This window comes from Tachypleus tridentatus, chromosome 11, assembly GCF_004210375.1.
Source record: "Tachypleus tridentatus isolate NWPU-2018 chromosome 11, ASM421037v1, whole genome shotgun sequence".
NCBI classification, from domain to species: Eukaryota; Metazoa; Arthropoda; class Merostomata; order Xiphosura; family Limulidae; genus Tachypleus; species Tachypleus tridentatus.
The window spans coordinates 40,494,311-40,510,112 of record NC_134835.1 but is presented as its reverse complement, the minus strand read 5'-3'; the positions used below and the strand labels follow the sequence as shown (position 1 = coordinate 40,510,112).

The 15,802-nt window shown below is 29.6% G+C and overlaps 1 protein-coding gene across 4 annotated transcripts in view; it reads left to right on the top strand.

The window, feature by feature from the left end:
• The window catches only part of LOC143231993 (D-ribitol-5-phosphate cytidylyltransferase-like), a 39,446-nt gene extending 25,709 nt beyond the window's left edge, over nucleotides 1-13,737 (top strand). The window contains exons 7-11 of one of the 4 annotated variants that reach the window (XM_076466953.1): nucleotides 3,064-3,109; nucleotides 3,534-3,622; nucleotides 3,964-4,245; nucleotides 7,802-7,880; nucleotides 9,813-13,737. In XM_076466953.1, coding sequence (XP_076323068.1) covers nucleotides 3,064-3,109; nucleotides 3,534-3,622; nucleotides 3,964-4,245; nucleotides 7,802-7,846 — 462 coding nt within the window. In that variant the 3' untranslated portion in view covers nucleotides 7,847-7,880; nucleotides 9,813-13,737. Of the gene's footprint in view, nucleotides 1-3,063; nucleotides 3,110-3,533; nucleotides 3,623-3,963; nucleotides 4,246-7,801; nucleotides 7,881-7,942 lie in introns of all 4 variants that reach the window. The other 3 variants (XM_076466954.1, XM_076466952.1, XM_076466955.1) reach the window with 3 other exon arrangements.
• The last annotated feature ends 2,065 nt before the right edge of the window (nucleotides 13,738-15,802 follow it).

The following is a 15,802-nucleotide window of genomic DNA, read 5'->3' as shown; positions in this document are numbered from 1 at the left end:
TAATTTATTTCTAATAATAATGCCTAATATAGTTCACTAATATTTATAGATATACAGTCTTTGAATATTTTTTGTATCCAATTTGGGTGTCTTAGGGTTTCCTAGAAACATTTACCATACAAAATCTTAACTATTAGATATGATTTACAAATACTATAATAATAGCAAAGTTCAAGAAGTTTTGCCTGTTTATTCTTACAGTTCCCTGCTGGTACAGCAGTAAATTGAAGGATTTACAATGCTAAAATCAGGGGTTCAATTCCCTTTGGTGGGCTCAGCAAATAGCCCAATATGGCTTTGCTATAAGAAAACACACACATTTTTAAAAGTTTAATGTCTTTTCTTTTTTAAAATTTTATAACATTATCAAAAACTTTCCTGTGATGGAAGAATAAGATGATAAAAGGTTTAATCAGTTTGATATTATTTCTATTTATTGTGAATTAATGGATATTTTTAATGTTCTTTAGGTTTAGGTATGTATGGCATTTAATTATCCATTATGTCCTGTTTTTTTTTTTTAATACATCACATTAATATTATGATGCCGAAAATGTTACAACAAAATTTAAGAAGTATTTTTAAACAGTGGTTTGGGTGGAAAACAATGTGAAACATACAAAGAATTTCTGTTCAAACAAGGTTGTTTTTGCCTGCTTAATCATTAGTACAGTGGTCCCAGTTATATGTTGAATTTAGAGACCAGAATGTTGCAATGTGTAACAAAATGATGTACACTCTAACAGAGAATTTTTCTCATAAGAATAAAAGAAAATGGGGGGTGATAGGGACCATAGGAGCATAAGTATTGCTTATTTGTTGCAAAGTGGAGCAGTTTCTGCTATATTAAACAATGAAATATGGTGCTGAATAGGAACCATAACTTAAGAAAATGTTGTGTTTTATACTTAGCAGCCACAATACATACTGTACCTGTACAGTACCTATACTATACCATACATCACATAATGTACACACATTTATAACTAATTCTGGATTCAAGGACCTTTAAATAGGATTTATATTTGCTAAACAATTCATTGAAACCATTTTATGAACACTTTGAAGCAGTTCTGTACACTTTAAAACATTTTCCTTTTTAATAGAAAACATATCTGATATTTTTGAGCAATGACTAAAACAGAAAATTATTTTTAGTGTAGAAAAATCACAGAATATTAAACATTTCAAAAGATTTTAGTCTAACCTTTAATTATGTTCTTATCTTGGAGAGGGTATGTGTTGTGCTTGATTTACTTGATTGTAAAAGGTGTTGGGATAGGATTATGCAGAGGATGAGAATGAATACACAGCTATAAGGTTACCTGCATCACTGACATCCACCATTTTTATCTCTATAGAAAACGTAGGCTAAGGATTATTCTTCACTTAAGTGCCAAAAGTCTGCTTTCAGTTACTCGGGTATCTTTAAAATAAAAAATCCAGGATTATCTGCTTTTCTAATTGTAGTTATGCATTTAAAATTTTGTGGTAGTATGCCAAAGAATCTCTGACAGTCCATGTCACCTTTGCAGGCTGACCCAAAAGGGTGTCATGTTTTTGAATAATATCATTTACAGCTTTGACGTGCTCAGACATATCTCTTAGCACTTGGACTGTGAAGCATCTCTGTTGAGGAGAATTCTCATCACTATCATGTATAGATTCTTCAAAAGTATGTTTATCTAATTCAGTAATAGTCATTGCTTAGAAGAATACAATACGACTTCAGTAGCTCTTCAACATCATTTTTCCCTACATCTCTGAAGCCAACTTTTGCTGTTTCCTCTGTTTTACCACCTGTATGTGATGTGTCATCAACTTCGTCAAAGGAAAGCAATGCTTTAGGATGTGCTTTCTTCCACATATTTCTCCTTAGGTGGTTCAAAACTTCATTCCAGGAAGAACCAATTAACAAAGTAGTGTAAAAAATCTCAAACTTCTTCCAGAATTTTTGGATTGTTGGTTTGTCATTGCCATTAGTTGTTTCACTGATAACTTTCTGGAATAATAGGCTTTGAAGCATGTAGTGATACACTCTGTTCCACTGGATGCATAAGTGATGTTGTCCTCAAAATTTATTAATAGTTCTCTTACAGTTAAATATATATTACCTACAATCGATGCAAAACAAAGTTTTCTATCTATCAAATAATGTATAATGTTGTGTTCTAAACAGATAAGCATCAGTTTTACTTATAATGTATGGTTCATTCCCTTGCAAAAGTTAAATAACTGGGGTGAATTTGTAACAGCTCTTGTGTGATAGTTAAGAAATCCAGAAAAATGTTGATAGTGAAGGGAAATTGTTTACTTTTTGGCATATTATTAGCCTATTTTCTTTGGTGCATTATTTAAATAAATAAAAGTTATTAAGCCATATCACTACCATCAGTATAAAAAGGTAGGGTTAAATGTCATTGACTGTCAAAAGTATGATTTTTTTGTACATAAAAGATATATAAAATGTTAACTGGGAATTTAATTTTGGGAAGTTATACACAATACATTGGAAGTTAAAAGTATTAAATCTACAAAGACTTTAGATGAGTACAAAAGGGGGACACAAGGTTGGGTAAATTGATTGAACCCATGTAAGAGTTAAGTTAAACTGAATGATGTACACTGATGTGTTTCTCAAAAAGTCAGTGAAAAAGGGTATATTATGACATGTTAAGGATACCCTGTATTATATTGTTTTTAAATAAACATATTTGTATTGTTGTTATACTTAATGGTGTAAGATTGTTGCATGTAGTTTCCTGAAATATAATTTCAGTTCAAAGCTAAGTCCCAGTTTTGTTGTTTCAAACACTAGGTTGTGTTTATCTGTAGTAAGTGTAGCAGGCTAATAATGCATAATTCCTATCTTTTAGTGTTTGTTTCTAATTTAGTAACTGCCTGGCTGTTGTTTACTGCTTTTAATAATATTTTATGCTAGCACTAGTAGAAACAAAAGATGATCTGTTTGTAAGTTGTTAAAGATTAACAGTTGGGAGTTTTCTAGCCTGTTGAAAATCACTATTATTAATGCAATTTTCATTTGTGACTTTGTGCAATCAGGTTACTCACAGAAAAGATTTGTATGCAGCAGAGACAACTCTAAAAGGTGAGATATCTTAATCTTCAGTATATGATATGTAACTTGCTTTTTCTCAAATTTTGGGTGGGAAATATGTGGAACACATTAGGTGTGTATGATAATGAATGATTTATAGTAACAATTAACAAAAAATCAAACAGTTGATATTTTTGCATATAATTTTAATGTCTTTTTATGTCTGCTTTCTATTATTTTGGTTTTGTAAAACGTAAAGTAATCCTTTATTTAAAAGGAAAACATTATCAAATGAGACTATTTAAATATATTCAAAATATATAGAAATAAGCTAAATGTTATGTTTTTGTTATGTAAAACAGATTATACCTGTCAGTTATTTTAACAGCAGAATGTTAAATTTTTAAAATATAGGAATATCAATGAATTATGAATATTTCTTATGTTTTACCAGTTCATTTTTTCATTATTGTAGAGAGACGACGTGTTCATCTTGTTGCACAGGAGATAGATCTCTGTCTTCTGGAACAAATCTTATTAGCACTGAAGGAGAGATTTTCTGAGGTTTGTTAGTTATCTGTTTTTACCACTTACTGCTGTCTGAGCCATTATGGAAGGTGATTAACTGACATGACTTTATTTGACAGAGGATAAATTGCAACATAGATCAGATTTATTTGTATCAACTTGTATGTTTTAAGATGCAGGATTTGAAATTATAACACTAAATGTTATGACATAAATTCAATGTGTAAAAAACATTAGTGTATGTTTTCTGATTGAATTTGTTACGTGCGTGTTATTTTGTGCTATGATAATACATCACTTTACTAAATTGCACAGTGATATATCTTAAAGTATGTCTTATAAGTGCCTTATAGGTGTTGTTGTACGGCATGTTTCAGGTTCAAGTTTGTGAAGACACTATTGTTCAGACCTTGCCTTGTCATCTGGTAAGAGTTCACAATGGCATGTTTCTTACAGATGTTCTATCAGAGACAGAAGCATGGGTAAAAGCTTTATCTCCATGTATTCAACCTAGCTCTTTGGTTTCTATAGTAACCAAGACTGATATTAATGAAAATGGCTATCCATCTACTATAGCACTTCAGGCTAGAGCCCAGGCCATTGCCAACATGGCACGAAATTGGAACATCACAGTATTTTTTATATTTTCTCCATACCAGGTGAGAAATACAAAACCTTTAAATACTTGTGTTTTAAATTATCAACCAGCAGACAGAATAGCCCCTTCTGAATTATGAGTTAAAATAAATTGCTAGTGCTACCTATTTGTTGTGACATCAACCATTTGAAAATATTTTGTTAGAAATATTATGCTTTGTCAAAAGATAGATGAAAGATATCAAAGCAGTGAAAAACATATTTTAAAGTATAAATTGTAAGTACTGATACTTTTTATACTTTCTAACATTCAGTTGTAAATTTCACAATATAGGTTTTCAGTAAAAGGAATGGGAAAAATAGCAGTTACATTTATGCTTTTAACTGAGACCTTTCATTCTAGAACTCGTCAGGCCAGCATGGTCTTGTAATTTAAAAGTTGTAGCTGAAGTATGTTTAAAATATTACAAAGTATTGATGACATCAGAGACAGTGAAATTGGAATGAATCTCTATCACTTTTTTTTATTATTTTGAGACTAGAAATTTTGGTGAAATGTCACAATGAAATTATTATAAAATCCCATAATAACATTTTAACTGTATTTTTAATGTGAAAAACTCAAACATAATACTTCTTATGATCACTTCATTGCAAGAGTATGGAAGAGATGTTTTAAGTATCACAGTTCATTAACGTAACTAGCTCATAACACTTAAAAATTATCAACAATATTTCCAGCAAACAAAGCTGAGAAATTTGAAGTACTAAACCCACATTAGCTAACATGGTTAGAAGAGTTTTTTAAATGCTTAACTTTGGTAGCTAAATCTTTAATAATATTTATACCCAAAGATGGGCTCTTTCATACTTTTGTAAAGATGATAGCTCATTATTGTAGTGTGTTTCTGTAGAGATTCACTAGGTATCAGCTTTAACAATACATGCACACATGTATAGTTCAGACATTTGATTTTTATTGTTTTGTTGAGTAAAAGTTTTATTTTGAGAAGTAAATGAATTAAAAAACTAACTTATTTATTGAATTAAGTTATATAACTAAACTTAAAAGCATTCTAAGTATATTGTGCTAAAAAAATACTTTGGTATTTGACTTAAATGCTGTGAAAACATGTATTTTTACCTTCAGCAAGAAATGGAAATTTTGTTTTACATTGTAACTGATAAAATAATAATAGACTAATGTTGTTGAACTCCAAATAGTTCTTTGAAATGAAGTAAAAACATTTATTATTATTTTTTTTTAAGGTTTCAATCTTTCATACATATTTTATCAAACCATATACATGAATATTTTAAAGTTTTTTAATAATGTAACATTTTCTAAGATAAACATGGCTTTATACCAAGCTTTTCACAATTTTAACTTTTCTTTTTATAGCTGGTCACTCTTTCTTGATATTTGTTATTACCTAAGCCTTTAGAAATCTCCTACTTCTATAGTGAATATGGACCCTGGCATGGCTAGGTGGTTAGAGCACTTGACTTGTAATTTGAGGCTCGTTGGTTCTAATCCCTGTCACACCGAACATGCTCACACTTTCAGCCATGGGGGTATTGTGATGTGATGGTAAAAGAGTAGCCCAAGAGTTGGTGGTGGGTGGTGATGACTAGCTGCCTTCCCTCTAATATTACACTGGTAAATTAGGGATGGCTAGCACAGATGATCTTCATGTAGTTTTGTGCAAAATTAAAAAAAAAAAAATTATAGTGATGAGCAAATGGAACTTGTTCTCTGTCATTTAATATACCTTGGTTTAGCAGCCTTCATCTATTCAATATGTAACTTCAAATAAATATTAAAGAAAGTTGTGAAACCGTTTTTTTTTGTTCATTTATTTTTGTCCTTTAGTGTTTTGTATTCTTACGTTATCTCATATACTTCTGTGTTTTGTTGGTTTTTTAATAAAAAATTCTATTTAAATGTTAAAGTTTGATACTTTGCAGACTGTAATGTACTTTGGCAATTGAATGCTATGTTCCCATCTTAATGTTAAAGTGCTAGAGGAAGCTAAACATTTTAAATATTATATTAAAGTTAGCAGTGCATTGGACTAGTAGTGTGATAGTTACTTTTTTTAGTCAACCCCAAAGTTAAAAATGGTTTATACTTTGTAAATATCTGTTGGTCAACATATATTTCTGTGTAATGTACGAAGCTTTAATAGGGTTTTAATTACCTTTACTTAAAATTCATGGTAGATGTAAAGTTCAATGAAATCAAATAAATTAGTCTATCAGTTTTTTTTTATATAAGCTGTAGTAAATACTGTAATTGTCATTCTTCTTATGTAAATATGTCGTTTCTTGAAACAACGGGTTCTGTTGTATCAGAACTTTTTACCTAGAAGAGTTTCATCTTAACATTTTTATTCAAATTAATAACTGTTATCAGTTTTGAAGAATGTATGTTTTAGCTTCTTTAGTTTTTTATAGTCATAATGAATGACTGAAATCAATCTAGTAGACTATTGCTTAGTTTAATAAACTAAATTTTGATATTTGTTGGAAAGTAAGCACACCTATTTCAAATTTGTAATACGTTGTTAAGATGTATTTTCATGGTCCTACAGTCATCCTTCCAAGTACATTCAGCTTTAGAGATAGATTGCACTCTTGTGAGAAAGAGAAAGTTCTAATGTTTTGTTTGCCAAAGTTCTGCACATATTATATTGCAGGATAAAAGGAAAATTGTGCTCCATAACAAGACAAGTTTTTAGAGTTTGGTTACATTTTTGAATAAATGAGCTTTAGAAAACTTTAACCCCTGTTAAATGTAGTAAGTTGCAGCTGTGATGTATACAAAATAATTACAACTTTAACTACATTTTTACTTTTCTATCAGATGTGGTCCACTTTTATCATAGAATTTGAAAAACATTGCAAACTGACAAATATTGTGCTTGGAATTTTCTATTATTGTGTAACTTATCTTACCTAACTTTCATATCTGGGACTTTCAGCAAAATATAATAAAGTAAACTGTGTGTGGCATTCAGTTATTTCATTAAGGTTTGTGCAACTTCTTTCAAATTGTATAATTATTCCCAACAACTCTTAATAGTTACTAAAGTATTATGATCCTCTTATGCATTCCCGATTGTCATTTTATAACAAATCCCTTTCATCAAAACATTATAGTTCTAGTTTCCAGTAATAGAACAAATTCTGGAAAATTTTCTTATTGCTACATCTTTACCTGTAGAGCTTTTTTTTAATCATTGTCATCACTTGGCTTTTGGAATACAAGATTTCCGAGGTTCTAGTAGTGTTCTTTTATATCTTAACTATGGTTTTCTCTGGCTTTTAACACAAAAATAGGATTCTTTTTTAATACAAGTAAGTTATCAAACATTTCATCTGTCACTTTACACTACAAATAATTTTTGTTATTGTTTATTTCTTATTTTTTCAATTTTAATGTATAGAACTTGTTTATAAAATATACCAAAACCTGAATTATTTGAAGTTACTTTTATAAATGTAAGAGGTATTTTAATTATAATACAGTTACATTTTATTTGTATATCAACAAAGATGACTTATAATTAGTCAGTGGATCTTAAATACACATGTAAATTATTCATATTTTATTAGATGGGTGGAGAAGAGTTTTTAAGAGGATGTGTTACTTGGATGTAAAACATTCAAAAATAACCATTAGGTCAAGAGAAAGGTAAAGGTTGATAATTAATCTCTTATTACTTTTAAACTTGTTTATTTTTATTTGACTTTTAGACACTATCTCCAAGAGCTTGTGAAGATATTAGCAAGAAGGCTGCATACCTGCTTTTTGAACAAAGTGACCTTTTAAGTGGGCAGATAATATATGTGTGAATGCCTTCATTTCACAAGTAAACTGTTGTGTCTTTCATGCCACTAGTCTTAATTAAAGAATGAAGCTTGTAGTCTTTGAAATACAGAGAAGTTGAAGCATTTAAAACACTCTTCCAAAGTTGGATTTAATATTCAAGAATAAATTGAACATCAGTGTTTTTTTGGATATGTGACAATTGTGTGACTTAAGCATAGCTGATTTGTACAACTATTCTTTAAATTTAGTTCAGTATGTAATGATGTTTTTGAAAATAGTTTTCCTGAAGGTGTTTAGGGTTAATGTTTCAGTTTGCACTGAATTTTATTAGATTACTAAGGAAGCATGTTATTTATTTACAGTCTGCTAACATTATATAGTTTAGTTTAGTCTTTTCACAGAACTTCCGTCTGTCAGGTATTGGTGAATGATACTACTAGATTGGATTTTGTTTTTTGTATAGGATGAAAATGCTTTCAGAAAAGTCTTTAATTTCATTATTATCATTGTATTGTTTGTTACATGACCTTCTGAATTTTATTAAAGTCAAAACTCAGTAAAGGATCACGTTCTGCTACAGAAATACACTTTATTAACAAGTAATTATTATACTCTTGACACTGACCAACAAATATGCAACTAAAATTAAATAAGCTAATTATTATCACACACAGTCTAAATAAACAAGTAACATGGTGACTTTATAAAACTTCCTTCACAGGTTTAAATACTGTCTACTTGTTATCCACCATGTTCTGTGTCAGTGTATTGATGCTTCATAAATACCTGAAAAATGCGTAAATTAAGTAAGAAACCTAGTCAGCTAATCATTCAGTATTTATAGCATCAGAAAATGATTAAAATATGGATGCTCTTTCTAAATATTAACCAGTTTTAAGTGTTTTTATTAAATGTTTTTAAAATGTCTTTTGATACAAGTTGCAGTTTTAAAAGTGAAAATTCCTTAGTATGCAATTCTAAATAGTAGTATGAAATACTGGCACAATATAATTTATAGTAAATGTTTCTGTATACATGGTACTTTGGTGCTTTCTTATGAATCTTTGAAAATGTTTTTATTTTAATGAACAATTACAGAAACATTTCAAAATGTCTGGATTAACTGAGATGAGATGGGCTTTATACAAGATCGATAAAGTGAGGCATAATACATTTAAATTTAACATAATGCATTCAACCACTGAGATAAAATACATGTAGATTTCATGCAAGACATATTGAGGTAAAATATATGTAGATTTTATACAATACATATGAACTAAGGTAAGATGCATGTACAATTTATGCAATACACGTGTAGATACTTAGATTTTTTACAAATTTTAACATATATGTTGCACGTTCAGTATGTTGTAAGAAAACCAGTATTGTTAAATATTATACATGTACAATATAGTTCTTTCATGAGTAAAAATATGTAACTGAAGTAAATATTTAATTCACCTTGTTTGCTAATAACCATATTTTGACATGTAATAAACAAGAAAGTTGTACATGAAGATAACACTCCAAATATTTTATGTAGTCTCAAAAATTGTTAAACCACTTGCTTAAAGAAATTCAGTCTCTGTGCATAATAGAAGAATACGTGTATTATACTCAAGTGATTTGACAGTATTATTCTATAAGTATGATATTGCATTGTTTTTTGTTTTTTTTTCTGCATTTATTTAGTAACAAGTAGTGATTACTAAGAATGAAATATTGTATTAATGTATTTGTATCTAAAGGTAAAACTATTTTATCACATCTTGTTATGGTTTGTGTTTTTAGTTATGAAATGGAAATGCAGCAAAGAGATGTACCATACTACCTGTGAAGTTTTTTAGAATATTCTTCAATAACCATATTATCAGGTATCTGTTGTCATCCATGAATTGGTTGAAAACAGCCAATTTAAAATAGTAGATTCTTATGTAGCATCCTTTAGTTTCTTAATCTGAATCAACTTACAATAGTTGGTAACTACTTTCATAGAGTGATTATGAATCCAAACCATCATGCCAGGTGTTAATGTTTAAATGCAAGTAACCTTGTTTGAAAGTTTTGGCTAATCTATATTGCAACACAAACAGCCAGGCCATAACATCACCATTGACCATGTATTTTAAAGTATCTGCAAAAGAAGAAAAACTCCATTCATGGCCTTAGAAGAATATACTATTGTCAAATAAAACTTCTTTGTGGTTTCAGTTACCTGACACACCCAACAAAAAAATTTATAACATTTGTTATAAAAATATTGATTAGACTGTTTTTAATTTCTAATGTGTGACTATTATCAAATCAAAGGTGCTACCAATTTTTGTCACTTTAGGTTCTCTGCTCAATGTTTAAAAGCTTTTTTAAATGAAAGACAGCTGGAAGGCAGTTGCTGAATTGTTAACACTCCACTAATACTAGAATCTTGACATATTACAATATGCCATTCATTTGTACCTAGACAATGATAACAGCATGGCAATCTGTGAATGTAAAGATGTGTATTCTTGAATAAATGTTATGCAAATTCATGGAATTCTTATGTGTAATATAGTTGTAAACTTTTGTTGATGCAAGTAACAACTATTGAAATGTTCTAGCACATTGTGTAGCCTCCTATATCTGCTGTCCTCATCTACGCACAAATGTAAGTGGGAATTGAGTCATAAGTATGTGAAGTAAACTTTAATTTAAAACTAACAAACTACAGTATTTTCACTTAAAAAAAGGGGGGCATTAATATCCTGCCTCAAAGCCAACATGCACTGACACAATAAAACTATAAAAATGGGTTTGGATAAATCTTCAGACTTTATTAAAATAAACAATATTTACTCTGCTGGACACAGCACAGATACACTTATTGTAAAAAAAAAGTCATAAACTGGCTTTTTAACAGATTAAGCCTTAAAAAAGGATGACAAAATGTTACAAAATTGACTTTCCCTTAAACATTTGTTGTACATTTTTGGAAGACATATATACCTGTGTAACACTTTCTTAGTGTAAGGAAAACCATACTATTTTTAACGAATTTAATTCATTTATGCCATGTAAATAAAAATGTGATATTTGTAATGAGTGTATGTTCCGTTTTGTACATTTTTAATTTGTGTAATTATGTTGTTTCACATTTTGAAAGTATGTTCTTCTATGGAAATAATTAGTTGCTGCTGCTCAAGGAGTTGTTGTTGTTTCATGTTGCAATCATAACTTGGCTATACATCTTGATGAAAACTGTAATTTTTTAACAGACTGTGTGTTACAAACAGGATTTGTCCAATAAATAAAACTTACTGTTGTATCCAGCAATCTAATCTGCAAATATTTCTGAAAATTTGTATAATGTCAGAATTTGCTTTGGAACTTCATATATAGTACTCAAACATTTTGATGTGAACTATGGATATTTCAATACAAAAAATTCTTTTGTTTCTTATTTAACCTTTTTCTTTGAAGCTCTTTTTAATGATTCTTCCATTAATGATAGTTAAAATTATGTATATTTCACACAGGCTTGTGCTGTTTCAGATTTCAACACACTCATCTGAGATATATGTGGATGTATCATCAGTATTTGAAATTTTATTTCTGTCTGCCTAAATTCCAGGTTAACAGGAATTAAACATTTTTAGGAACTTGTGGGTTTGTGCCCCATATTTTGAGTAGATGCTAAGTAGATTATATGTAACTGATTGTTTTTTGAAAATCATAGGTCTCTAAAACCCACTTCTGTGTTACTACTACAGTCAAGAACTATTTGCCCATTGCTGTGACTTGTGATACATGTATAGTTTTTAAATTTAAGTGTATTAAAATTGTAATTCTACAAGTCGTGGCTCGTTGGCTTGCACAAAAAATATCAGAGAAAAGTTGTCAAACTTCAACTTAATTAACACCAAAAAAGAATTTTTTCAATTGAATTCTGAGGAGATAACTAGGCATTCATGCACAACGAGGTGAAAATGATTTTTGTTGGAAAACTGAAAAAGTAAATGAAAAAAAAAGCCAGTACTTACCTTCTATGACATGATCATGTACTTGAGTGTTTTGTTACGTTCCACATCTTTATTTGGCATGTTCTGATAAAATACTTCCCTCTCCTCATAACATTAGCTTCTCCCATGTGTTGCTGCCCTCTATATGCAAACTTTTTTATCATGCATGCTACAAACCTTCCACACACACACCTGCTACTGGAACCAAATGATTACAATGTGTATTTCATGCAAATCATTGTATGTCACTTCACCACCAATAGGAGCATAGTACACTCATGATGAACACGAGTTTCTACACCTCTATTAAACTATCACTTCTCATTTGACACTGCTGGCACTCGGATGTTTTTCTTTTTTGTTGTTATTAGTGCTTTTAACTTAATTATCAAAGTGGCTTTAATTTAATATAAAAAATTTGAGAGCAAGCAGGTGCACTTATCCTTATTGTGGTCACATTTATTTTTTACTTTAAATGTTTGTTTTTTGACTTGAATTCTCATTGGGTGTCTCACATTCAACAGGCACTTTACCTCAGGTTATTGATAGTTTTTAGAATAAGATACAGACATTAACCTTCTGCATGAAGTGTTTTACTACTGTACAAACATTTACATAAGTTTAAATTTGTATTTTTTGATAACTGAAAATTATGAGATTGGCTGTATATATACATCTTTACATGTACTTAACAGAATTTTTCTTTGCTATATTATCAATTTATTATCTGAGTAATGACTACAAACTTTTACTTGTAAAGGCATTTTAAAATATTTCATGTTCCATAATTGCAAATATAATTGTATTATTAAAATTTGAGATGTATTTAGTTAATAAGTACAGTAAATCACTTCACTGATGTAGTTGAACTACATATAACTGAATTTATTTTTAAGTTGTGTTTATGAACAAGTGCTGAAAAACAAATATATTATGTGTATTTTATGTATTACTGCTTAAGTATGAAGTATTTTGCTTTTAGTTTTATATACAAAATTTATCAATTTAGTATAATTAAAGGTTCTTATTGACAGTTAATTTGGAAACTTGTTGCCTTTAGGCATACTTTTAAAATGAAAAACAAAATTAGAACTGTATTGCAAGGAACTAAACTAGATTTATAGATATTTTGGTTAGTTTTGATACACAAACAATTATTTAAATTTGGTTACTGGCCAATTTTCATAATATCAGAGAAATCATGTTTGGTATTAATTATTATTGTTATTAACTTCATGAAGCACTTCACTTTGTCAGATTTTATTCACTTTATAAAAGTATTCAAGTCATTAAGAAGTATGTGTTTAAGCAGAACAACGTATTGTGTTTAAAGTGGTAGGAAAAAACTTTGTTTGTAAATCATCCTTTTTCATAATGATTTTTTTTCTGAAGTCACCTAGATAAATAAAAAGTGTCATTAGACATTACTCAGTTATATAATATGTACTTGGTCAGTAAAGCCTGTTTTTGTGCCATTGCATACATCTGTAGGTAGCAGTTTAATTTGTTGATGTTGTCATTATCTGAATAATAAAAGTATTAATGAAATGAACTATAATTAATGAAAAATCTGTTAGTCAAAAACCTTATTTGTTTTTCCATTGGTGTTGAATTTGTTATTTCTTTTAAAAATCAGTTACTGTGGTGTTACTGTTTCATTTGAAAAGTTTTACTGTTGTTGTTTCTCATGAAAATTTAATATATTTCATCTTTTCTGAGTATTCTGCCTTGTTTTCTCATGACTTTCACAGTAATGATTTTGTCCTTTGTAAAGATGCATTTATGTTGAGATATTTTAGACATAGTAATTTTGATGTTGCTTGTAATAAACTTCTTCATAACTTTGTCAATGTTTCCAATTCATAGCATCTTGTTATCTTAAACAGTGCTGCTGATGGAGAAACCATCCTTTCAGACATTGTGTATTTAAAGTAATTGCTATGCTGCAATCATTACAAGAAAATTGTTGTGTATATGGCTCACTTATAATTACCAATATATTCTCCCAAACCTAGTATAGTTACTTAATGTGAATCATGATGTTTTAATCTAAGTGGCATGAATAAAAGCAGAAGAATTGCTAAGCACTCTTAGGTGGGTGGGTCCACACCCCAAATCCCTATTTCATGTCTTGGAAAAATCAGTATTTTACTGAAATGCCAGAAATTCTTGTCTGTGAGCCTAAGCCCAAAATCTTTTAATCATGTAGCGACACCTGCATCAAAAATTGATGATAATACTTTTAATTGAGGTATTGCAGAAAAGGTCTTAAAATACTTTTATCTGTTTCTTGTACCAGCTGTTTCTGTGTATCTCCAATTGTTAACCTTTTATACATTCAATATCAATATTTTATGCTTCAATGCTGCTATAAAAGTTATGTTCACCATACAAAACAATAGTGGATGTATATGATGCTTCATAAACTGTTGATGTATTTTTTACATATGAATAGAAGTACTCAAAAACTCTGTAATTATGTTCCAATATATCATAATGTTCTCATACTAGCAGAAGAAAGCTCTCTCGGTTGCTTGTACATGAGCAATGAGTACTGGAGTTGATAGTGGGGACTTACCAAATTTTGTGGTGAATCTATATTATGGGTGGTTAAATAAGAGAGATATAGATATTTTTGTTTATGTTGGATATAACAAGTGATTGATATTTCCTGAAAATATGATAAAAACCAGAAATATTAATGTATATTCAAAAATGCTACATGATGGTGTAAAGTATGTGTGGTGTAGTACAAGATCTGCTCATTTTCATTGGGTATACAAATAACAGTCTTACATATAAGTAAATTCTATGATGGAGAGCCCATTGAAAGTAAATGTTTAACAAGGAAACAAGAAACTGGTCTTGGTTTTAGAAAAGGTTTCTTTTTGCCAAAATAATAGATGCTGGTAACTGTGAGCTTTATAATGATATCAAACTACTTATTGATGTAAATGAACTTTTTTCACTAAACCATCAGCATTTGATATAACACCAGAGTTGTTATTCATTAATTACTTGTCTGAAGTTTTTTTAAAGGATAACAGAAGACTTCACTCTCAAAAAATGTTAAGTACATATGAGAGAGAATCATTTGTTTGAAAGTCCATGTGTTTGTTTTACAGAAGAAAGTTTTGTAAAAAGTAGTACATCAATGTACCAGTATTTGAATGTTGTCATTCTCTTGAAAAATGTGCAAGGAAAAGAAATGATACAGATTGTGTGTAGGGCTAGTGAGTTCAGCAAAGTGATGGCATTAGACACATCACCACAAGCTATAGATATAACAACACTTCAGTCCATGTACCATACTCACTTGTCCAGATGTACTTCAAATGAGGATGTCCAAGTGCCAGCACAAAACTGATTTATATTGTGTATGGTATCAAGATGAGCAACCTAACTTCTCTGAGATAAGAATTATTTGCAAAGAAGAAACTTGCAAGTGATAAGCTACTTCTTATATCTGATGCATTCATGAAATTATCATATAACAAAAAATGTACTGAAATTACGTTTTTTTTACACGCTATGAACATAAAATGATTATTGTAGTTGTTTGTTATGCATCAAACCATAAAATTACTTATTAGAATAATTAGATGAATATAATACAGTTTTTATTACAGGAATTGATATTCTATAGTAATGGAGTGCATTATAACAAACATGTTATTACAAAAACTGCCCCAATTTTGAGTCCTGCAGCAGCAGTGATTTTGAACCACCTTGAGGGTGTATCTGAATCCTGGTACACTCAGAGGTGTACTAACGTTTGGGTTA